This window comes from Mastigoproctus giganteus, chromosome 6 (assembly GCF_048544385.1).
Source record: "Mastigoproctus giganteus isolate SK-2022 chromosome 6, ASM4854438v1, whole genome shotgun sequence".
Taxonomy (NCBI): domain Eukaryota; kingdom Metazoa; phylum Arthropoda; class Arachnida; order Uropygi; family Thelyphonidae; genus Mastigoproctus; species Mastigoproctus giganteus.
This window is the reverse complement of record NC_143580.1, coordinates 195263552-195290649: the sequence shown is the minus strand read 5'-3', so window position 1 is coordinate 195290649 and position 27098 is coordinate 195263552. Positions and strand designations below refer to the sequence as shown.

Sequence of the window (27098 nt, the reverse complement as noted above, 5' to 3'; positions counted from 1 at the left end):
AAATGTTTAATGTAAAATTAAATTAAAATATATACAGATTTTGAACAATTTTTTGTAAATAATATACAATTACATACACAAGAGATAAAGAAAAATCGTTAAATGTTTAATGTAAAATTAAATTAAATTATATACAGATTTTGCACAATATTTTTGTAAATAATATACATACAATGGTGCTATGCATATTATGACTTTATCTTAAGAAAAATACATACAGTAATCACTTATTTTCTTCTGCACCTTCTTCCGGCTGATAATTTTGTTTTCAACATTTGTTTGGAGTGAAGAAACCATCGAAAGTCCTTCAGTATCTTCTTCAGCGGCGAAAAACATTTTTAAATAATTGATTTGTATGAACGCTTCTTCTATTTTCATCGGTGGTTCGTCGTTAATATGTTCTTCGACAGAATGACCTCCTTCCATTTCTTCATCCTCATGAGGAACTTCTTAAAAAATATCGATGATAATGTCGTTGATATCTATAGCACCATCTTCTGTAGTGAGGTTCGAGTCTATATCTTTGTAGCCAGGGTCACTTGTAGCTGAAATATCATACATTATCAATAGATGTTGAAGTTCTTGTTCTTCTTGGTGCCCCACATTGCTGTTCACAACTTCAATTTTTGCGTTTGAGAAGCCAGACTTTACAAAACAGTTCACGACAGTTTGTTTTCTGATTGCATTTACTGAAGAGGAAATCCATTGAATCACATCTAGGATGCTGATTTTCTTTGCAAGGTCACTCGCACATGTTACATCGTTCATGTTTGCAATGAGATGTCTTAAAACACGTTTTCTGTAGTGAAGTTTAAAATTTTTTATTATCCCTTGATCCAAGGGCTGACACTCTGCAGATGTGTTTGGTGGCAGAAAAACGATTTGAATGTTGGACAATTCAATGTGCGGGTGAGATGCAGCATTATCCATGAAAAGAATAATTTTTCTGTTTTGACGAATCATGTTTTGGTTAAAGTGACTTATCCATTCGCTCATGATATCTCGTGTCATCCACGCTTTTTTATTAGACTTCCAGTCAACATTCAAAAGATTCAACTTTATGCCCTTGAATCAACGAGGATTTTGTTGTTTTCCTATAACAAGAGGTTGTTCAAAGTCTCCCAGCATATTTGTACACAATAGTACAGTCAATCGTTCCTTAGAAATTTTTCCGCCCTGCCACTTTTCGTTTTTTAGACTCATTGTTTTTTCAGGAAGAGCTTTAAAAAACAACCCTGTTTCATCACAGTTGTAAATATCCTTAGTTTCAAAATCACGACATAAATCTTCCAATTTGACGGTCCACTCTGTTAGAACCCCAGTATCAACAGATCCACCTTCACCACTTACTGTTTTCCAAGAAATTTTATGCCGAGTTTTGAACTTGTCTAGCCATCCCACAGAAGCTTTGAACTCATTTACTCCCCTTTTCCCTAATAATAGGCCCATTAATGGGAATTTTTTTAGCATGTTCGCGACAAAACCACTCATACATAACATTGTCAATTTGAAGTCCAACAGTTTTCAGGAATGATTTTTGAACCTGATCATTTCCGTGTTGCCAAAATTGTTTGATCAGTTCATTTTTTTTCCTTTTGGATGTCGCTTACCTGCGTCTTCCCGATTTTGAATTTTGCAGCGAGATTGCGAACACTATTTTTTTGCCGATCATACGCCTTAAAGTTCGACTCATTTTTAAAGTTAAATGTTTACGAGAAGACATTGTGCACTTCACACAACACTGAACAAAACTGAAAACTGAAATTGAAAAGATGAAAGGCCGACCATATCCCCCCCCCTGCACACACCAAATTCATCAGAAGTTTTACACGTGCCTTAAAATTCTTGAAAAACGGTTTAGAACCGCGACGTAAACCTTGATAAAATTCAGAGAATCGGAAATAGAAAATAAACACACGATTGAGGCAATACATGGAAGAAACATTCCTAGAAAAAGGGCCGTGAGCTCGCCCGCTGGCCGTTATGGGGAGATCAAATTAAGTGCTAATCTAAACGAAACAGTGCAGATTGCCTGTCCGCGTCCGTTACAGAGAATGTCCGCTAGACAAAAGCTGCAAACACATTAAAACCAATGGAGGTGAGTTGGGGAATTTGAAAATGTCCGTTGTAGAGAGGTGTCCGTTAGGAGACGTTTCACTGTATTATATATATATATATATATGTGTGTATATTTTTTTTTTTTTTTTTTTGTCACTTATTTCTGACTATAAATCTGGAATAAACCTGTTTCTCTTTCTCTAAGATAAATCCACTTCATAGGTTTTCCATATTCTTTTCTTTTCATTGTATGTATATAATTTGCAAAATTATGTGCTTGTGCCAAGAGAGATTAGAAGTCAGGGTAAGCCCCAAAAGAGATATATATCATTTTGCCTAGAAATCAGAGTGTCACTAAAGATAAGCATAGGAGCAGAAGAATCCTTTTTCTGAGATATAAGACAAGACTGAGTTTTGGAAGGGTTGAAATCAACTAAATTGTCTTTGCCCCACTGGAGAATTACCTGAAGATCGGCATTTAAGGAATTGGTAACAGATTTTCGAGAAGTTGAAGCTGATTGAGCAGGGCAAAGTTTCCCAAAATTGGAAAGTAGAATGCAATGTGCTATCATCGGTAAAACTATGGATAGGATTTCCAGTCAATGGAAGAAAGTCATTAATATACAAGAGAAAAAGAGTGGGGGAAAGAACTGAACCTTGGGGTACACCGGCATTATGGAGAAGTTAGAAGACAGAGAGCCATCTACCATCACCCTCAGTGAGAAATCAGAGAGAAAACTGGATAACCAATTACTAAAAACAGTTGGCAAACCATAAGATGGAAGCTTGTTTAGAAGTCCTTTGTGCCAAACACGATCGAAAGCCTTTGAGATGTCAAGAGCAAATACTTGTGTTTCACCAAACCTTTCCATTGAATTAGTCCTTAAATGGGTAACGTAAGCCAGAATATCACCAGTGGATCGACACTGACGGAATCCATACTGGCGATCGTTGATCAGACGGAAGGTTTCTAGGTAGTTTAAGAGTTGGCGGTTAATTAATTTCTCCATTACTTTAGAAAGAGTCGAAGTAATTGCAATGGGACAATAATTGGATGGGAGGGATTTCTCACCTTTTTTGGGAACTGGCTGGATATGAGCAAATTTCCAAGCAGAAGGAAGGAAAAACACCTTTGAAATAAGAAAGTGAAAAAAGGCGGCAAAGAATAGGAGTAAGTTCAGGAGCACAGGTTTTGAGAACAAATGGAGAAATACCATCGGGACCTGGAGCTTTCTTAGCATCAAGATTTGTCAAAATCCTTTTGACGGAAGACCACAGGAGGCATTGAATGGAGCGTGTTGTGAATGGTGGGAGGTGTTTTACCAAGATCATTAATACATGAGTTGGAAGAAAAATGGGATGCTAGCAGGTCAGCTTTATCCTTGGCTGAAGTAACAACAGAACCATCTGGTTTGGACAGAGGTGGGAGCAGAGATGGGCAAAAGTTGCGGCCAATAGCTTTGGCAAGAGACCAGAATGCTCGGCTACCATTAGGGCAAGAAGCAAGTTTTCTTCTCTTAGCCTGTTCAAACTCTAGTTTGGACTGATAACTGCTTTACAATTGCTGCGAGCTTTGGTGTAGACAGAAAATGAAACTGAAGAATTAGAAACAAGCCAATTACGATATGCAACATTCTTCTCTTGAACAGCCTTAGCACATTTATTGGAAAACCAAGTTTTAGATAAAAGACGAGATTTTAAAGTGGAGTGTGGGATAAAGGATTCCATTCCTGCAAGAATAATTTCACTGACACGATATGAGCAAACATTGACATCAGAAGTTTTGAAACAGTAATCCGACCAAGGAAAAGAAGAAAATAAATCTCGCAGGTCATCCCATTTTGCATTCTTGTAATGCCAAACAACATGAGGTTGGGAATAGCCATGAGATAAAGGCTCCATTGGAGAAGAGACAATCACCAAGTTGTGATCTGAAGTGCCTAAAGGACCTCTCACTTCAACCATGTACTTAGAAGGGTTGTTTGTGAGAAAAAGATCAAGCGTGTTGACAGTATGATTAGGATTGTCCGGTATTCTTGTAGGTAAATGAACAATCTGTGCAAGGTCATTAGTAATTGCAAAAGCTTCAGCATCTCGACCAGCTGGGTCGGTGTGACTAGAAAACGGAAGCCAGCTGGAGTTGTGAACATTAAATTCACCAAGGAAAATTACCTCACTGTTAGGAAAGTTGGACTGGAGAAAGTCAAGTTGCAAAGAGAGGAAGTCAAAGAGCTCCAAGTGATTAGTGGAGTTGGGAGAACGGTAGAGACAACAGATGAATTTGACACAATGAGGTAGAGAGATTTTAAGCCAGAGAAGATCAAAGAGAGGAGATTCCAAATTGCCAAGTCTCTGACAGGGAATATCAGAATGGACATATGCACAAGTACCACCTTTGAGGCAAAAGGAATCATACAGCGAATAATTTGGGCATCTGAGATGGGCAGTTGAATCAACCGATAACTGAGATTCTGTCAGAAAAAGTACATGGGGTTTGGCAGACTGCAAGTGGAAATGGACATCGTTGAGATTAGAATTGAGACCACGTATATTCGTGAAATGAATTAGGAAGTGCTTGGGAGGTTTAGATCTTTTCGCAGATAAGCTTGCTCTATTAGTTTGACAATTCATGGTGTATTCAATAGTAAGAAAAAGTGGGTGGGACATGCTGTATGAACTAATGAAATTTTTGGATATGGCGTACACATGGTAATAATATACCCAGATCCTTGACATAACGTGGCCTCGACAATGCTCCCCGCATACGCACTACTCTGACTCCCTCCAGTCACTATCTGGTAGAGTAGATGTAGCAAGATTATACACTAGCTGATTCGGAAGCCTTCTAGAGAGTTACCAATAGGTTTGGTCCGGTGTACTAACTAGCAGCTGGCCTGCGTGGCGCCTCCGTAGCCAGGTGGGAAGGAGCAGCATGCATAGCACACGCTTCTTGATTAGACCGGGGTTCGAGCCCGTCACCACCAAATACGGAGGATGCGGAAAGGTCAGGGTATGACCACCGCATATCCCGGAGCGATATGGCCTTAGTTGCTAATGCTCCTAAAAACCAAAATAAACAATAAATAAAGAGCTGGCCTGCGAACACCGTTTTAGAGCTGTACCCTCGAAATGTAAGGAATATTGGATCTCGCCATGATGTTCATCATAACCTCAAAAGTCATCAATCATACTGCATGATGGAAGAGATAGGGAAGGGTTGACAGGAACTTAGCTCTAGAGACTAAACATGGGTTCCACCACTTCAAGCCTCCAATAAGCAAAGTGGTGGTATTGAACCAGTTGATGAGAGTCATCTACCACCTAGTACTGCCTTGTAACATAGAGGGGCGGCATTCCTCCATGTGGTGTGGGTGCCACACCTCAACCCCTGCTTACGTTAGTTCACACCTGGGTGGCCACCCACCATGTACTTGTGCATGGAGGTTATACCCAGGATTACTAACAGTCCCACCATTGTGAAGGTGCAAGCAGAGGATTTGGTTGTCACAGACTGTTCGGACTTCGCCGAAATTGGGTCCACTTGACTTGAGATTCACCCGAATATCAGTTTCATCAGCATTTTAGACTCCCAGGTAGCAAGTACAGCTTGTCTGGCCTATCTGAGAGAATATCTGTGACAACCTCAAGGGCCAAAAGGCTATATGATTATTACTTTTAATTAAAATGTTTTTTGTTTTTTTCAACAGGATGAAAACTTTACAGAATTTATGAGCTGCAAAGCAGAAGAGCTTACATTAGAAAAGTTAGAATCTGTTAGAAGTATTTATGATTATCGTTGCTTAGTATGTGGAGCAAAAAATGAAAGAAGCTTTATACTAGGACTTGGTGTAAGTTATATATATTTTACTTAAGTGTTTATTATTCTATCAATTGATTTGGAGGTACAGAAAGATCATGTCAGTTTAGTTATTGAGGTATATTGTCTTTGAAATACAATGTATATCATAGTCACCGCCATGTTAATGATATAAGATTTATATCTAATTTTAACTTTAACTATATTTATAATGAAATTCAAAGTTTGACTTCAGTCCTGTGACTTGTGAATAACTAATAAGGTTCCAAAAGGCTACCAAAACCAACTTTAGTCAAACATTGTTATAATAAAATTGATATAACTAAACTGACATTAAAAATACTTCAGCTAATTCACACAAATGAAACCAAAATACATTGATTACCTAATGGTACAAAATACAGTCGGACCTCTCTTTAATGAACTTCCATATAGTGAAATTTTCTATGTAGCGAACTTTTTTGATTTCCCCTTGGTCATTACATTGAAAATAGCTTCCCTATAACGAAGAAAATTTCCATATAACGAACTAATTTCGAGAGACCTGTGTCCCCATTGTTCGCACCTCTGACCTTTAGGCAATAAAACTGATGCTTGTAGAAGGCATGGATTAAGAGCTAATAGGATTAAGCATTAATCCCTTTAGCTTTTAATAGTTAAAGGCTTTAATTCCACGAATTAAGAGCTAAAACATTTTGCAATTTAATGGTGCCTGTAAAACCCTGTAGTAGGAAACTGGCCAACCATAGCACAGGATAGAAAAAGATGGAAGTTTGGTATAGGCCTTTGCCCAGCAGTGGTCAGCAATGGCTAAAAAGAAGTAAAACCTATGCAACTTATACTCTACTAAGCTGAGAAGGTCAGCTGTCCACAGAATTGGCAAAGATTAAGGCATATTCCTGGGCATTAGCTCTGGTCAACCTATTTTCTACCCTATTAGAGAATTAGGAGAAAGTGACTTTCCTTTATCTCGGAAATTCATCTGTTTCGACGAAATGAGTCATACACACTTGCACTAAATTTCACCTGTCTCTGTTTACGTGGTAGCTACAAGCAGTCCCTAATTTCCGCTTTGTTTTAACTGCTGTGCAAGTAACCTTACAGTGTCTAAGAGGAAATCCTTGAGTGTAGTGTGAAAAAGTAGAAGTGTTTAATAATGTAAATCGTGGCATAAAAAAACAAAGAAATCACTTTAAATTTTGATGTCCCTGCCAGTAGTGTGTCAACCATTCTGAAAAACTGTTTTGATTCTCAAACTGTTTGAGGAAACGGGACCCAGTCGGAAGCATGAGAAATTATGCCTTTAGGAAAATATAGATGAAGCAGTTTTTAAGTGTATGAAGTTGATTCCAGACCAAAACATGCCGATATCAGGGCTATTAATAAAAGAAAAGGCTATGGAGTACGCATCTTTCCAAGAACATTCCAAGCCAGTGCTGGTTGGCTGGACAAATTTAAAGAGCGTCATGGCTTACTCGAAAAAGTTATTTCTGATAAAAGTGGAGTTGCAATTGAAGAAGATTATACCCATTGGAAAGAAACAGTTTTGAAAAAAATTGAGGACTATAGTCCAAAGGCATATTCAACATTGATGAAACGTCTATTTTTTAAATGTTTGCCAAACAAGACACTGACTTTTAAAGTGAAAAATGTTTAGGTGGTAAAAATAGTAAGGAGAGAATTACACTCTTGGTTGCCAATATGGCTGGTAATGAAAAACTGAAGCTTTTGGTAAAAGGCAAAAGTAAATAACCCCAATGTTTCAAAGGAATAAAGTCTTTCGAGTTGGACTACAACTAAAACAAAAAATCTTGAATGACAAGCGAAACCTTTGAGCAGTGGATTTTAAATTTCAATAGAAATATAACGAAAGAAAACAGAAAAATCGTGTTGATTGTCGACAACTGCCCTGCTCACCTTCACTCGGTAATTTTGAAACTTAGAAGTGTGAAGCTTGTTTTCTTCCTTCTGAATAATTGTCTTAAATGCAGCCAATGGACCAAGGCATTATCAAGAATTTGAAAATGCGCTACCAAAGGCACATACTGAAAAAAAATTATACTGGGAATAGAAACCAACCAACCTATAGATTCTATTATAGATTTGTGGATGTGCATATCAGAGTTGGCGAAAGTGTGGAATCAGGATGTAACAGAAACAATGATTAAGAATTGTTTTGGAAAAGCAGGTTTTGCCAAAATGCTAATTAACAAAGATGAGAGGGATGAACTACTAAAAGACATTGAGCAATCTTGGGAAGAGTTCCAAGCGAGGTTTGATCAATGGAGAAATTGTTCTTGCCAAATTTTTAGGAGTTGATAATGATGTCATAGTAGCTGAATATCCGAGTGACTCCAACATTTTGGAACGTATTAAAAGAACTAGTGACAATATCGATGATGAGTTGAATGAAAATGAGGGCAATATTAAACCTTCCAAACAAATGTTGGCAGCATTTGAAACTTTTCATCGAGGCCTTCAGTGGGTAAGAAAATGTAACAGAAAATATATCTGAGTGTTTAAAGTTTAAACAGATGTGTACATTTTTATGAATGGTGTACAGTAGAATCCAGTGTACAACAAAAAATAACCAAATATTTTATGACAATTCTTAATATATTAATAATAATAAATTAATTAATAAGTATTAATAAATTGTTAGAAAATATAACCATTCCCACTTATTTCTGATTTATTTCCCATCTTTTACTATATTTCTGAATTTACAGTATTTTTCATTGTTTAAAAGGTCATATTTCTTTATAACGAAATTTCTGTATAACGAATTTTTTCAATGGTATGATCGATTTTGTTATATAGAGGTCCGACTGTATATGATTTCCCAACACAAGTACTATATATCTTTTATTTATATCACTGCTTATATTCAAAATATGAGAGAGAGAGATTTTTTTTTTTTTTTTTTTTTTGTTGTTAGTTGTTGGCACATCGGCTTCTATGGCCATAATGCACCTCCCAAGATTTTTGCAGTACTCTGATCCAAGCCCGAGGCAGGATTCGAACCCGCGACCTTTGGGTTTCCAGGCAGGCACTTTACCCACCTGGCTAGCCCGGTCGGCGAGAGAGAGAGAGAGAGATTACTTAACACTTAATCAGTTTCCATGATACTATGCCTTTAATAATGTACTGTAGAGAAATTCAGGCTTTCTCACACAATAAAAATGTTTGTACATATCGTATAAATAACGTTAAAATATAAGATAGCTTTTCATACTTTTGTGTAGGAAATTTCTTCCCCCAACGCTCACATCAAATAGATCTAGTTAATATATAATGTAAAAGATCTAAGCTTGTAACGTGGTAATATCCATATTAAAAGATTGTTAATTTATACAGTTTTTAATAAAACTAATCTTATATTCCATTCCCAATATCTACTTACTGCCACCAAGGAAGAGCAAGGCGTAGCCGATGTACATCAATCTATCCCGAACTAAACCCAACAGCAATGATAGACTAGAAACAGAAGACAATTGTCAAACTATATTAAAAACTATTAAAATATTTTAGACTAGACTTGGTGGCAGTAAGGAAGTCTAGTTTAAAATATTTTAATAGTTTTTAATATAATTTTAATAGTTTTTAATGTAGTTTGGCAGTTGTCTTCTGTTTCTAGTCTATCATTGCTGTTCGGTTTAGTTCTGGGTAGATTGATGTACATCGGCTATGCCTTGCTCTCCTTGGTGGCAGTAAGTAGACACTAGGAATGGAATACAAGATTAGTTTTATAAAAAAACGTATAAATTAACAATCATTTAATATGGATATTATTGCATTACAAGCTTAGATCTTTTACATTATATATTAACCGGATCTATTTGATATGAGCACTGGGGGAAGAAATTTCCTAAAAAAAGGTATGATAAGCTATCTTATATTTTAACAATATTATTTAAAGTAGGAAGGATTAGGCTTCATCGCTCTTACATTCTGAAATCTTAAATGTATAAATAACACACTAAAAATAATATTTATTATAAAATAACTATGTGCAATTAAAATCAGAATAAAATCTTGTAAAACTAAAATATGTTACAGGAGTTATCGACAATATATATTTTATTATTGTCAACCATTGTTCTTACAGTGTCAGTCTTTTAAATACAGAATAGAAAAGGCAAGTTTTCTGCCTATTCTGGCTGGAAAATTTCCTGTTCTCTGTCCTGTTTACAGTTATCCAGGCCTCCGTAGCCAGGTGGGCAGGAGCAGCAGTGCATAGCACATGCTTCTTGATTAGACCAGGGTTCGAGCCTGTGACCACCAAATACGGAGAATGCGGAGAGGTCAGGGAATGACCACCGCATATCCCCGGAGCAGTATGGCCTTAGTTGCTAATGTGCCTTTAAAAAAAAAAAACAAAAAAAAAAAATCAGTTATCCAGTCTCCAGCCTTTCAAAAGTTGGCCACTTCTTTCTCTTTCACTTTTAATGTTACTTTTTTTTTTTTTAAACAACTTATATATTTTATTCCCACATTTGGGTTTTGTGCCTAGGACTTCTTTCTTAATCCCCTAAATTTTATCCAGAAGAACAGATCAGAAGAACACTTCATTTCTGCTGTATCCTTTACAGTATTTCTAAGAGCTGTTTTCTTCTGAATTAGCATATGTAATTTCACCTCTTTCTTCCAAACCAGTTCATATGTTGGAGAAGTGCCAGCGTATTGCCAATACATAAAAACGGTTCTAAGAGTGAAGTTTGTAACTACAGATTGGTTAGTCTGACTTCTGTGGTAAGAAAACTCTTTCTTAGAGATTAAGAGTGCAATCCAGGGACATTTAACAAATATAGCATTCTGAAGGACAGAAAACAAGGATTTGTTTAAAGGTAAATAGTGTTTAGTGGGCTATTTTGGTACAGTTACTCATGAGCTGGATTTGGGGAACGATTTCAACATAGTTTATTTGGATTTTAGCAAAGCATTCAACTTTGTTCCTCATGAGAGGTTGCTGTGTAAGCTTGAACAGGTTGGGATTACTGATAAGATTCTAAGATGGATTGCCGGGTGGCTGCAGGGCAGAAGGCAGAGGGTTATGATTAATGGATATTCTTCAGATTGGTGTAATGTCAGGAGTGGGGTCCCTCAAGGATTGGTTCTTGGGCCACTGTTGTTTCTCATTTTCATAAATGACATCGACGAAGGGATAGAAGGCATGATGTCAAAATTTACAAATGACGTGAACATTGGCAGAGTCATTAATGATCAATGCCAAGCAGTGCTCCTTCTGAATGACTTGAACAGACTTCAAAGGTGGTCAGAGAAGTGGCAGCTGTGTTTTAATGCTGCTAAATGCAAGGTATACTTGGGAATAACAATCCACAAATAAATTATACACTTGGTGGGGTTGAATTAAAAACAGTGTTAGAAGGAAAGATCTGGGAGTTATGATATGGGCAGATATAAAATTTTCTAAACAATGCAAACAGGTAGCCAGAAAAGCTCACTGTATAGGGCAATTGTAAGACCACATTTGGAATACCTTGTATGGAGACCTCGTCTGAAAAAAGACATCGAGCTTATTTTCTTTACATAAAAAATAACCTCTTTTCACATTTAGACTTTTTTTTATAAGCACATAAATGTGACATCAATGTGATCACTTGATAATCTTAGTTGATGGCAAAGTTAAGTTAAAAAAAAAACTTGTTGCAGAATTAATAATAATTTGATTCAACTTTAAGAACTGCATTTTATGAATGATTTTAACTTTTTGGTTGTCTGGAAAATTATTTTGATGCCCCCCCCCCCCCCCCTCCCACACACACACACACACAAATACCATTCTCTTCCACTTTATTAAGGGGCCATGCAACAGTGCTTTCCAGAGTAATTTTTGTCCTATATTCTCTATTTAAAAAAAAAAAAAAAAAAAAACCCACAAATCAAGGAATCTGTTTAATGGGATAAAAATGCACCACACAGTTCACAGTATTTTTTATATGATTTCATGCCACTGCCAATAAGTTAAATATTTAACAATTTTTGAGAGCTATGCAATATATACCAAAGTAGTTAAAAGGATTATATTGTAATTCTTTATGGGATAGTTTTCTTCATAGTCAGCATAAGTGGTTACATTAGTACCAAGGCAACTGAACTAACCTAATTTAGAGATATTTCAGAGTTGAGTTAATAAGTCTCAAGTACAGACAACATGGGTTTTGTCCTAAGCTTTCATTCATCCTAGATCCTAGGTACAGACAATTTAAGCTACATACTTAATTTATTTAATATTTCTATGCTATGAATAATGTAATGGCCATAATCAAGATGTAATAACTTATATTAAGTAATTTGAATTTTAAAGGTGTGTGTACATTGTACTTTCTCTATCTGTATTGAATTAAAGTTAATCTCCTAACTGACAGATAAATAATAAACTGAAAACTAATTTACAGACATAATATATTGCCACCTGATGATGGTGGACTGTTGTCCTTCAGATCAACTTGGGCCCAAATTAAAATTACTTAGGCTGCTGACTCACACGAGATCTCAAATCAAATGGAAAATAGAATTAGGGTAAGTTAGGAAGGTACTGTTACTGTACATTTTAATAACTGCACACACATTTTACTGCACATTTAAAACTGTACTCCAGCACTCTGTTACTTGCAGGGTACAAATAACAGTTTTAAATGTGCTGCACAGCTGTTGTCCTCCATACAGTGACTTGAGGATTAAGTGTATAATAATCTACAATCATCAAAACGTTCATTTTTTCTGAAACCATTCTTCTGCAACACTCTCAATAACCAAGACTGAAAAATTTTGAAGGTCAAACACTTATTTTGGCCTCAATTGCACAGAATTTGGTTAACTACTTTTAAACATCAAGACTTTTCAAACAGGAAATGTTTTATTTGGGAATAAAGTAAATTTTAATTAATTAGGATATACATACCAAATTTGTATTAACCATTTCTGATAATGCAAACAAAATTACAATTTATTTCATATGGGATAAAAATGGACTTTGATACACATTAGCCATACATATTCATTTATTACAAATTAATAAACGAATATGTATGGCTAATAGCCAATCCTTAAACAAAGGGACTATAATGTATATTATATAAAAGAGTTTCTATTAATGAGATTCTGTTTTAATTTAATACAGTTATTGAATTATCTTCATATGTGGTACAGTTATTAAATAATTTTATCTTGAAATTAAAATTTTTTTATAATTTAGATTTTCCTTAACTGTTTAAAGATAATGCTAACTTATGATTTTAATTCTAGAAAACTAACATTTATCAGTGCGATGGCATCATTAGCAATAAATGGACTAAATTGGAGCTAAACCTAGAATTACCAGCTGATACTCTGCTTTATGCTGAACAGGTGTTTGAGTTGAAAGGAGAGGTGAGGTCTTATAAGAAATATTGCTTGTCAAAAACAACATAAAGAGCTGAAATTTATAAGTTTGTATAAAACAAATCTAAGATTTATGGTATATAATAAAACTTTCTGATAGATATATTACATGGTTCTTAATTATATATATATATAAAGAATTATTATTATTAGTGTAAAATATAGTAAGTAGATATATATTCTTAGAATTAAACTAATGAATATACGGTGTACCCTGGGAGCGATATACGTGTTGACCGAAAGGGGGGGGGAAGATAGGAATCGAAATTAAACTAAATATAACAAAGGAAAAATAAACCAAATGGAATTTTGAAGAGACGACCAAGGTGGAAATAGCATTGCGGTGTCATTCATAATTTTAGTGTCTTCTTCAGAGGTCATCCACCAAAATAATGAAAAAGACAGCAATGCTCTTACTTCTGTTTCCGACATGATCTGTATGTCAAGATACACGTGCGAAAAACCACGTGGTAAATCTAATATAAATTTTGAATATAATTTAGAATAAAGTTAGCCAGTACAAAATTGTGTCGATAAAGTAATACATACAGACCATGGATGACCTTACAGAAGTAAGTAGAACGCTATGAAGGTGGAAAAACCAAAGACAAAGGTAAGGAAAATTCGAATGACGGGAACTTACCGCTACTGGTCGGGCTGACAGAAAAGACTGTGTCAGAGGATTACCAGTGTATTTATGCGTGGGCACATTAGCGGCGCCTAGCGTTAGACCAAATTTCAGTGTAAGTTTGAGATGAAATGAAATTACGTGGGCGGTGAAAACTACGCTAGGATTAAGTACATGATGCTCCAACTGCCCAGGATAGTAAGAAATATCCTGGGCAGTTGGAGCATCATGTACTTAATCCTAGCATAGTTTTCACCGCCCACGTAATTTCATTTCATCTCAAACGTACACCGAAATTTGGTCTAACGCTAGGCGCCGCTAATGTGCCCACGCATAAATACACTGGTAATCCTCTGACACAGTCTTTTCTGTCAGCCCGACCAGTAGCGGTAAGTTCCCGTCATTCGAATTTTCCTTACCTTTGTCTTTGGTTTTTCCACCTTCATAGCGTTCTACTTACTTCTGTAAGGTCATCCATGGTCTGTATGTATTACTTTATCGACACAATTTTGTACTGGCTAACTTTATTCTAAATTATATTCAAAATTTATATTAGATTTACCACGTGGTTTTTCGCACGTGTATCTTGACATACAGATCATGTCGGAAACAGAAGTAAGAGCATTGCTGTCTTTTTCATTATTTTGGTGGATGACCTCTGAAGAAGACACTAAAATTATGAATGACACCGCAATGCTATTTCCACCTTGGTCGTCTCTTCAAAATTCCATTTGGTTTATTTTTTCCTTTGTTATATTTAGTTTAATTTCGATTCCTATCTTTCCCCCCCCTTTCGGTCAACACGTATATCGCTCCCAGGGTACACCGTATTTTCATTAGTCTAATTCTAAGAATATATATCTACGGACTATATTTTACACTAATAATAATAATTCTTTATATATACATTATGGTTGTAGGATATTTTTGCGTTAGCAGTGACCCTGATCCATATTTCATATTAACGTAATACTGCTTATCTAATCTTATCTAAATCTTAATTTCCTCCCTCCCCCCTCCCGCATATACCAATAGCTTCTCCATTCTATTATTCTATAAGATTATATATTTATATATATATATATATACACTCAATGGTCACTATCCCGACCATCTTATCTGTAATGGACTATGCCCCATAGCTCACAGTATAAAAAGCTGAACAGCTTCCTATACTGGAGCAGTGGAAATTTGCATCTGGTCATGCAAGTGAAAATGGTAAAATAGTTATGGGACATAGTAAATATATCACAGAGTTTCAAAAGGGCATAACTGTGGGAGCTCGTGCATAGGGTTCTTTCATATCAGAAACAGCATGTCTCATCAGTTGCTCATGGCCCACTGTGGTTAAGGTGTACAAAGAATATTGTTGAACAGGTCAAACCACCTCCCACCAACAGAACTGTAAAGGATTATGCAAGGTAGATGTTTGCGGTAAGCAAAGGTTGCAGCACATTGTATGGTCTCAACGGCAGTTCACTGTGTGGTAGTTGACATCACAGTGCAGTATGGGGAATGCAAAAACAACATCACAGATGACAGTGCACCATGCACTTGAAGGTATGGAGTTCCACAGTAGGTGATCCAAGAAACATCCTCTCCTCGCCATTGATCATCGTCGACAGCAAATGCTGTAGTGTCAACAACACACTGATTGGACGCCAGAGGACTGGAAACAAGTATGCTGGTCGAATGAGTCCAAATACCTGGTGCAGTACGCCGATGGATGCCTTCGTGTGTGGTGCAAGCAACACAAGTCCACAGACCCATCGTGCATGGGCGCCTCCATAGCCAGGTGGGTAGGAGCAGCAGTGCGTAGCACACGCTTCTTGATTAGACTGGGGTTCGAGCCCATGACCACCAAATACAGAGGATGCGGAAAGGTCAGGGAATGACCACCACATATCCCCAGAGCAATATGGCCTTAGTTGCTTAATGTTCCTAAAAAACCAAATAACAACAACAACCATCATTCGTGGTGCCTACTATTCAGACAGGTGATGGTGGTGGTTGCTTAATATGGGGCTTGTTTTGGTGCCAAGAGCTAGGATCCCTGATGAGGTCTACTAGTAGCTCTTAGGAGACCATGTGCACCCTGCCATGTTGTATTTTTTCCCCAGACATAAATGGGATCTTCAAGATGATAATGTAACATGTCATCAGGCCCGCACTGTGCACAAGTGGTTCGAGGAACACAGTGAAGATACTCATCTTGATTAGTCTCCAAATGCGCATGGCCTCAATCCAATTGAACACCTGTGGGATGTTTTGGAATGGGAAGTGAGGCGTATGGACACGAAACTGTCATCTATTCTGATACTGTGGAAAGCCTTGCAGGCAGCATGGCTGCAGATCCCTACAGACATCTAGTGGAGTCAATGCCGAATAGGCTGTGTGAACAGTGGCCCAACGTGGTATTAGGTAGATGGTCATAATTCAGTGATCACTCAGTATGGTATTTTGGGGCATGACTTTAGATGAATATATGAGCTGAAAATGTTTACTCATTTTTGCACCAAAGCCACAAAATTTTAATACCATCAAAATGATGAAAGGAAGCAAACTTATACATCATAAAAATAAAATAATTACCCACTTCGTTTATCCATTTTGGGGCAGCATCATTAATAAATATTAAAAACAGTAAATGGGCCCAGTACTGAATCCTGTAGACCCCAAATGCTTGCAAAGTAAGCATTTGTATATGTGTATATACAAATAATTATATCCACATGGCCTTAATAATAAATTTTTCAACAAAATTTTGCTAAGTAATAGCTACTTAAACACCAAATACTGTATTTTTAAATTATTTAATCTTAGTCATATTCTGCAGACTCCCAAACACAGACACTCACATGGAAATGGAAAGTACCATCTTTACAAACATTCCAAACTTCTTTAACAATATCTTGAATTCTTGGAATATCACCTTTCTTGCTATATGAAAAATTAGCCATTTTCTTTTTAGCATTAAAAAATGTGTATTAAAGATTTTGTCTCTTCTAGTTATAAATTTAAATTCAATAACATCAACTTAAGCATATTATACAGGACATCCTGTATAATATGCTGACATCCTGCATATACAGGAGGCCTTGTAACCAAGTGGTCAGGAGTAGTGCAGTAGCACTAAATAGATCGGGACACGCTCTGAGTAGACTGGGATTCAAGTCCCTGACTGCTAAATGTGGTCGATCTGCCAATCCGCATTGGACCAGCTTGGCAGATTATGGTCAATTTCCCTCAACATGAATTGTTGAGAAGGCTTCCATCCTGCAGTGGATTAATAATGGTTGCAGTTTATCTTTCTTTTTACAGACATCTGGCTTTATAGAATTGGCAAATTACAACTCATTGTTTTGAATGATATTCTGTAATATCAAATTTAAATTTGCAAATACCCTGGTCATCCTTGCATAACAAACACAGTTACCTACTTGTACCTTTGTACAGTTTTAATATACATCACTGTTTCATTTAGGAATTGCCTATAGGTCTTAAAATATGCAATTACAAACAGTTAGCTACAAGCCTGGGAAATATACAACTTTCAGATCTCCCCTGCCACTAATAATCCTATCTATGCACCTTATGTTGACCAATATCATGGACACATTGTAACTGGAAATCTTAATATCATCAATAACAAGACTGTTAAAACAACAATGGATAAAGGCTTCAAATTCAGACCTCTACATAAGGCCTATTTAATGAACATCAACAAAGACCTCTATCTTAATCTCATACATTTTGACAATAAACTAGCTTATAAATAACCAATACCACATGAAGCAGTTCAAAACTGGATTAATATTGTCTACCATGATATTTTGAAAGCAGGTTCGGAGGCCTACAGGTTATACAATAACCCTCATATATCATACCTTAATCTTAGAAAACACATCTTAGTACTTCAGAATACGGTCAGTTCTGCTATAATGCACATATTTGCGATGCAAATTTGCTTAAATATGACTGATATATTACAGAACAATGCGAGTATAAAGCAATTTTTGCGTTGGCTCATGCACAATTCCATCTGGTCTGGAAGTAACACTAGGTGAAACCAAAATCCGGCACCAAGCTGAATGTAGCAGCCTGCGCAGCATTACATACAAGTTTACAAAGCTTAAAAAATATCAAATGTGTGAGTGCTATATTTCCCATTTACTGTAGTTGTATTGTCGGAGACACTGTTGTAATTTGCTGTATTCACAAGCTAACACGTGATATTGTAGGCCAACTCATGTCATCAAGAGCTCACATTTTTCTGTTCAGACAGAAATTTCGTGAGGCATGATATCGTGAATAGAGGAGTACATTTCTGGAGGTCACTACCATAAAACAGTAAAAACAATTTGCAGTTCCTGGTTTATTGGGCATTCCTGTTAGTGCAATCTAATTATAAACGGGTAGTAAATTCGGATCTTATGGCATTTGCGGCAATACCAATAGCTGGAATTCTGTGGGTTTTTACTTTGTTATGGTGAAATGTGTTTACCCTTCAATGAAATCTTCAATCATATAAAAAACATAAATAAATTTTTACAATCTTCTCTTCATTCCTATTTTTTAAGCTTCATAAACTTGTCTTACTTGTGCAATTTGTGCATCCCTTGTTCATCGTTATTGATTGCTTATCTTTTTTAGTTTTAAATTTTACAATCCAAAAAAAAAAAGAATGTCAGTGAACAGAAATATCAATCAAACAAACTTCATATCTTGTCAAGGTAAAGTGCTATATTTACTGTAATATTTATTTATTTATTTATTTATTTATTAGAAATTTAAGATGTTTAAACCTGTGTTAGCAATTTTATTGGGTTTCTAACTTTTTTTTAGTGTTTTATATACCAGACTCAACATTTTTTTTGAGAATTTCTGCCCCATCCCTATTTTTCCCATAAGCCCTGTTGTTTTTAATGTGTAAAATACCATAACGCAGAGATTTTTAGGAACACATGTATATATATAACAGAACATGTATATATTAGTATTAGTATTTAGTATTAGTAACGGCTGCATGGTGCAAGAAAGCCTATGGCTTATGCTGCACCAGCCAAAAAAAAAAAAATAGATAAATAAATAAAATAAGTAACTAAATAATAATAATTAATAATTAAAAAAAATAATAAAATATAAAATAAAAAATAATAAAAAGGAAATTAAACCTATCATCCTATGCGCTTCCCTTACCCGAAAGTACTATCCAGATGACCTTTGAATTTCCCCAAACTGTCGGCCTCTACCACCCATGAAGGCAACTTATTCCAGTAATTTATAACTCGCTGGCTAAAATAAAACTTCCTGCAGTCCAATCTAAACATCCCCCCCCCCCGTAACTTGAATTTATGTCCCCTAGTTCTAGCATCATTTATAATCTTGAAAATTTCGTCCTCATTCATTTTACTGATGCCTCTCAGAGCCTTAAACACCTCAATCAAATCTCCTCTAAGGTGTCTAGTTTCCAAACTCTGCAACCCACATATTCGAAGTCTTTCTTCATAAGGACCCCCTTTTGCCAATCTCACCAGGCGAGTTACCCTTCTTTGCACCCTTTCAAGAAGCTCGATGTCTTTCTTTAGGTGCGGTCTCCATACTTGAACACAGTATTCCAAGTGTGGTCTAACATAAGCCTTATATAATGGGATTATCACGTCCCTATCTCTACTTGCAAAAGTTCGATAGATCATCGTAATACCCAAGTCCCTTTCCTCCAGTACTGGGTTTAGTTGAACTCCACCAAGTGAATAAGTTTTTTTGGGATTACTGTTTCCCAGGTGTAATACCTTACACTTTGTTGGATTAAAGCACAGTTGCCATTTTTCTGACCATTCCTGAAGTCTATCTAGGTCTCTCTGAAGAAGCTCAGCTTGACATATATAACAGAACTGACTGTAATTTCATTATAACTCCTGTAGACAAAGCTTCCAATAACTTTGCCATTTTCTGCAAGCAGTTTTACTTTACTACACTTAAAAATGAGATAGAAAATAGCTCCACTTTTGCACCTTGTAGTCAGTCCAACTGCCACAATTAAAAACTTATAGCCTTACACAAAAAAACCATATACTAAAATACACTTCCCTATTTGTATATAATAGTTAAATTTCATAAGCAACCTGTTAGTTTTAGATTCATTACCAGTGCTAAAAATAGTGGCTGTTACTTCCCAGGCAAGCAATTTTTTAAAATGCTTCTTCAACAGTCTCTCATGGATTATCGGCAATAACCAAGCTTGTCATTAACACTTTTAGATCTGATATTATATCTAGCATAGAAACCAATGATTTCACTAATCTTTTTATTTCAATACCTTATACCAATTTTATTTTTGATGGCAGACATACATACAAACAGACTATTGGAATACCTATGGATTCACAAAATTCTAGTTTATTTTCTAATTTATTCTTACACTACTACACTGCTAGCATCCCAAATCTTAACTTTTTAGCATTTCACTATGTAGATGCCATCCTTGTTTTAAACATTAATTTTGAACCTATACTAAAGCAATATATCCTAATGAACTCATATTAAATAAAGAAAACATAGATAATCAAAGAGCTAATTTCCTTGATCTTAATATTACCCTTAGCAATACTTCTCATCCACATAATATAGATTTATTTGATAAAAGAAGTAAATTTAACTTTAATATTATTTACCTCACCAACTGGAATTCCAGTATTTCTATTAAAGTACATAAAAATATTATATGTATTCAAATCATCAGACTTGCCAACTTATGCAGTAACCAAATATTCACTAATTCCTTACACCAACTATGCACCAGATAAGAAACAATATCCCTATTTATTTTAACAACTACAATTTTAATATTGTTGCTCAGTCTACCAAGTATAAATTTGGATTTAATTTATTTCAGCTTGGTTAGGTCTAATGCATATTTGTATAGATGTAATATTGTATGGTGACATTACCACTGCTTGGAGAGTGAAAACATCACATGACTTCACCTGGAATGATCATATTGCTTGTTTACTCTTTTAGTTTCTTATTCCTTTTATAAAATGTTTCTTTGCTATTACTCTGTATTTCTTTGTTTTTAACAAGATCTTTCATGGAATCATCTATAATTTTATTTACTATCATTCTGACATGTCATAGAGACATGTCTTACTATGCATTTAGGTATTACAGCAAATATAGATTGGTTAGTTACTTTCTGTGTCTATATAAGTACACTCTTCACTACATACATTGGTGTGCAAAACTTAAGGACCAACACTATTTCTAAAGATTACAACCACAAAATCTTTACTTAAGGTACTCTTTACTGGTGAGAGTAGATTTGGTCTCAGCAGCGATTCTGGATGGCTAATCTGGCAAGAGGTTGGCACACGATATCACCCCGCAAACATCACTTAAAGGGATCGATATGGCGGTCGAGGTGTTCTTGTCTGGGGACGCGTTATCTTGGATAGACATACACAACTCCAGATACTGGAAAGCGCTACTGTATACTGAGGTAATCCTTCCCCTAAGTGCGTCTGTTCCGAGGTGCCATTGGCCCCGAGTTTGTGTATGATAACGCCACATCTCATTGCACTGCAGCTGTTGATATGCTTTTGCAAAGTGAGGACATTGTTCGTATGGATTGGCTTGTCCATTCCCCCAATCTAAATCCCATCGAATACATATGGGACACCCTGGGGAGATGCCTAGCGGCACGTCCACAACCACCAGAAAATGTTCACCAGCTGAAGATGGTGCTGACAGAGGAATGGACGATGTTACCACAAGAACTTATCAACAGCATTGTTCTAAGTATGGACAGGTGGTACAAAGCCTGCATCGACATTAGGGATGGCCATATCTCCTACTGAGGACCACCTCTTCCCTTTGTTCCATCTTTGACAGTAATTCATCTGTATCATGGGAGCCAGTGCTATGTTGCCATTTTTGAATAAAGTCCCTCTGTAACGTTTTGTTTCCGTTGTTGTGTCGGTTTTGTTTCTGTCATCATTTCTGTACCTCGTGAGGTTCCTTTGGTATGCTTTTCCCATATCCAGGCCACTCCTATGAGAAGCCACAGGTAAAAACCTGACTGGTCTTTAAATTTTGCACACCAGTGTATCTTGGATTTTCAAGGACTTGTATATACTAAATTTAAACTATCTTGGTGTTCTCCCCAGGACCTATTGAATGGGCGCACTGCCCGGTGAATTTAACTGACCACCCAGCTAAATTTTTAAGCGATTCTCACGGTACTGTATGGTACTGCTCACCAATCTCGATCAATATTAATTCGAACATGCTATGCAATCAAGATCAATGCGATGGGAGCATATAGTTTTAAATTATGCAATAAATGTTTGCTCTGGATCGCTTAAGTCACATTTATAAATACATAAAAGAAAATTTTATAATATTACAAAGTATTACACTTCCCCACTCGGCTGGAAAAATTTTCTGTGGAGAACACTGCGTCTTCATACCTTTTATTCCAGTCATGTTTTCTTCTCTTAAGGATATACTGTTGCCTTATTCTTCCTACATTTGACTTCAGGCAGCTCTTTTAGACATATTCACCTAGGGATTTCATGGCGATCATGACATGTTATCATCTTTTATATTCTGCTGTTATTTTCCACTGTCAGCAGATATTCTCTAGCTGTTTTTGTCTACTAGACTGTTCACTTCCAATTTTAAAACAGTTCTGTCTTGGATTCTATAAAACTCTTATATACTGTATTGAAGTTATCTTTATACAGTCTCCAACTCTACCATAGATTCTACTCAACTTTCCCATTTGGAATTCAGTCAACTGTTCTTGTCAAATTTACCTAAGAATTTAATTTTGTTCTTGACATCTTATCATCTTATATTCTCTTATTTTAAATACTGGAATCGTTAGCAGCTATTTTCTAGCAATTTTATCTGCAAGATTTTTCACTCCCATACTTAATACATTTCTGAAATATGTTAGATTATTTCATCCTTGGACTTATTCATAATTTAACTACTGAAATTTTCTACTGCAATTTTCCCAATACAGTATATCCCTTAAATACTAGTTATCCGAAAACCTTTCTGCTATCTGTTTGCTTTCTTGTCACTATAATTATGCTATATGTTGCATTATCCTTTCCTATGTTTCACTTGGGTAACTTTATATACATACTAAACCAAAAGCAACTATAGAGTCTCTAATCCTGCCCTCTTTTTATAGTTTTCTTTTACGTCCACATTTCACTATAAATTATTGCTTGTTCCAAGCATTCTCTCAAATGTGCTACTGCTTTGGCATCTGTTTTTTTTGGATTGCTCTTTTTTGCAGTTATATATCTCTGCTGAATATTTTCCTGCTGGTTTTCCCACCTTAACAATATACTACTCACTTAAATTCTAGGTATCTCTTTTATACTTTCTTATTTGCAAGTATATACTTCTTTATATTTTATTTGTGGCTCTACTTGGCTTTATTCAGCTCTTTTTTTTTTTTTTTTTTTTGGTTATATATTTTTGGCACCTCTTCCAAAACTCTTACTTTGCAAACATTTGGCATTAGCTTCCCTTTCTACTAACACTCGCTTAGTCGGGGCCCTTACTGAAAGGTTGGGACTTTACGCTCCAAGCTTGCCCGAGTACTTTTTAATATTCTTTTCACTTCTTTATATCTTTCTGCTTTCTGCTCTTCCTTTTTCTCATTCATAAAGCTATTGGCGCAACACAAGGGCAATACAAATGTTCTTGCTTTCCTTTACCACTTGCTATCTTTGTCTTGTTTTATCTGCACTTTTATTCCCTCCCTTACCTCGCTTCATTCCCTTGCCTTATACCATTTGCTTGCATATGCTTCTAATGTTGCACTCTAAATTACGACTTTAGAGCCTATAATTTGATTTAATTCATCATATCATATAGGATATTCTCATTCTTTCTCTCTATATTCCACCTTCAATTCTTTCTTTTTTCTTCTATCCTTCTCCTTCTAGTTTGGCATTTTGTGTAATTTACACCTCCATCTAACCACTTTTCAATAGTTTTATTACTTCTACCTCATATATATACTTTTGTATCCTTTGCTGCTGCTTTGCACGCTTAGGTACAACTTTCATATAACTTTTATCACTCAATTAACTTTTTGCCTCATATTTACCATTTTATCGATACTTATATATATATATGTATATAATGTATATAGATAAGTAGATTAAAGTATAAATGGAGGAATGCTGACCACATCAGATGTATTAACAAAACAATGGAAAAAATAAAAATAAAAAAAATAATAAATGAAAAAAATAAATATTTTTTACAGGTAAAAAAACATTTTACTTGTAAAATAAAAGGTAAATTAAAATAAAGTTAAATAAAAAATACATATAGTACTTAAAGCTATAGATCCAATGATTTTAAATTCGCCATCAAGGGATCAGCAGCCAAAACCAATGGAAATATAGCAAGAAACAAGGTCTCCATTTTTGATATGAAATATACGTAGCAAGAGGTAAAAAAGTAGGCTGATGTTTATTTCATAGCCGACCCAACAGAGACCAACAAGGAAAGGAATGAGCTCCAGATCAAATCTAAAGTAAAAATTAAGATAAGATTATATAAAAAGAAATAAAATAAAATAACAAGCAACCCAAGAGGAATTTAAAAACAAAAGTAATGTAAAATGCAGACGAGATGATATTGTCAAATGCAGGCAACTTACGGCGGTGTCAAGCAGAACTGGTGAAATGGACTGATGGGAGCAAATGACAGCCAAGCTGTATTGGTGAACCAAAAAAGTTAGCAAATTAGTTCTCCGCATATTTATAACAAGTTGGAGTAACCCCAAGTGTGGGAAGGGGAGAAGGTGTAAGTAGGCCAATATTACCCATGTAGTCGAGAGATCGGCTATTAAACAAATGAAGCATAAATAACCCAGTATAGGTGAGAAATATCAAACTGACAAAAGTAGAGAAAAAAAAAGCTCTAAACTTTGATGTAGATGAAAAAAGGAGACACAGCAGAAAAATAGCATCTCAAATATTGTTTTCAGTTAACCTAATCGCACATGAGAAATAAAAAATAAAGGATGTAAGAACAGCAAAAAGTAAATGGAAGAAGGGGAATACAGTGGTACTGGGGCAGTCCCACGGTTGCAAAATCTGTACCTGTAGTAGGACCTTGGACATAGGTCTGGGCTTCATGTGTTTTTGAAGCATATGAAGCATATTCCTCTTAGGTTGCTTGTTATTTTATTTTATTTCTTTTTATTTAATCTTATCTTAAATTTTACTTTTACTTTAGATTTGATCTGGAGCTCATTCCTTTCTTTGTTGGTCTCTGTCGGGTCGGCTATGAAATATACGTCAGCCTACTTTATTACCTCTTGCTATGTATATTTCAGAAATGGAGGCCTTGCTTCTTGCTATATTTCCATTGGTTTTGGCTGCTGACTCCTGATGATGAGGTTAAAATCATTGGATCTACAGCTTTAAGCACTACATGTAGATGTAGTGCTTAAAGTTAACTTTATTTTAATTTACCTTTTATTTTACAGGTACCTATTTATTTTTTCTATTGTTAATACATCTGATGTGGTCAGCATTCCTCCATTTATACTCTAATCTACTTATCTATATTCCATTATGGTCGTTGTATATTTCTGCTGTTACTGGCAGTGCATGCCCCTTGTCCATAATCCATACCAATTTTTTAATTATCATTCTTTTAAGCTGTTTCTATTCACTACAACTACTTGTTATAAATACATTATTTATGTATATAATCTTAACCAAATTTTGATTGTCTTGACAAATCTTTCTTAATGATCCAATTATGTTTCATGAATCTGTCCTGGGAATCATACGGACAGACCTAGTCAAGACTCTTTATGCATAAACAAACGCATCTAAAAATACATATGTCACTAAGTCCCTTTTCTTCACGTGCAGTCAAGCAAACTTCCCAAAGGAGAGAACTTTAGATGGTACAGAGCACTGCTATCATGGTGGCTTGCTTGCAAGGAAAATTACTGTTAACCCTAGGTGTTGCCTGTGATTCTATGCAATGTGGTTTCTGTAACTGGTATAAAGCAAAATTGAAGGTATCCTCCACTGTGTTTTTCAAAGGTTAACTGATATGAGTTTTGCATTCCTCTTAAATTTAGCAGTGTTAATTTTAAATAATGCTTGAAAAAGTGTCTGTATCATCCTTACAGACATCATGTTTATGCCCACAAGGAAGATACAGATCTCTCTCACCAGTTTTTGTTGCAATAATATGAAGGACCTTGTTTCACTTAACCTTGTTAAATGAAATTATGTTATAGGAAAGAGCTTGTAAATTCATACCAAAACTTAAGTTATTGATAAAAAAGTATATTAAACCATGAATAACATACAGTAGAAAATTCTTTTCTATGTCAAAGCATTTAAAATATTACCTAAACAATTAAGAATCTTATGGAAAAGTACCATAATGACTATAGTCAAATGTGAAAGTATGTACAATTTAATTAATAACAAGAAGAGACAATTCGAGAAAACCAACACAATTGTCATTGGTACAGAAAGTATAGACAGTATAGGAAGGGAGGAGATGTGATGTTGTTAGGAAACTGATAAAATCTAAGGCAGTGCATCCAGTTGACATGGGTGGCTAGTGCAATGTTGAATCACTTTGGTGTGACATAAACACTGGGAAGGCAAAAATGAGATTAGATGTGTGTTATAGGCCTAATGACTCTGATGAGTACAACAAACAACTGTACAGAGAAATAGAGTTGGCCAGTAAATTAGAATATCTTATAATGGGGGATTTTAACTTTCCAGATATTGACTGGAACTTGTAGGTTGGTCATTTGCACTCTAGCAAGACTTTTGTGGATTTACTGTATGACTGTTTTCTACAGTGGCGCATCCGTAGCCAGGTGGGAAGGAGCAGCAGTGCGTAGCACACGCTTCTTGATTAGACGGGGGTTCGAACCCGTCACCACCAAATACGGAGGATGCGGAAAGGTCAGGGAATGACCATCGCATATCCCGGAGTAATATGGCTTTAGTTGCTAATGCTCCTAAAATCCAAATAACAAACTAACAAACGTTTTCTACAGCACATGTTCAAGAGGCAACCAGAGGAAGTCATATTCTTGATCTGATTATCAGATTATTCATGCATTAAGAATCTGCAGGAAAAAGAACCACTAAGTGGCAAATTCTAAAT

At 35.7% G+C, this 27098-nt stretch overlaps 1 protein-coding gene across 1 annotated transcript in view; it reads left to right on the top strand.

Moving 5' to 3' along the window:
* The window catches only part of Cmtr1 (Cap methyltransferase 1), a 379789-nt gene that overhangs the window by 317647 nt on the left and 35044 nt on the right, over positions 1–27098 (top strand). Inside the window, exons 18-19 of the mRNA XM_090376649.1 lie at positions 5766–5906; positions 13145–13267. Of these exons, the coding sequence (XP_090232775.1) occupies positions 5766–5906; positions 13145–13267 (264 nt within the window). The remainder of the gene's footprint in view (positions 1–5765; positions 5907–13144; positions 13268–27098) is intronic.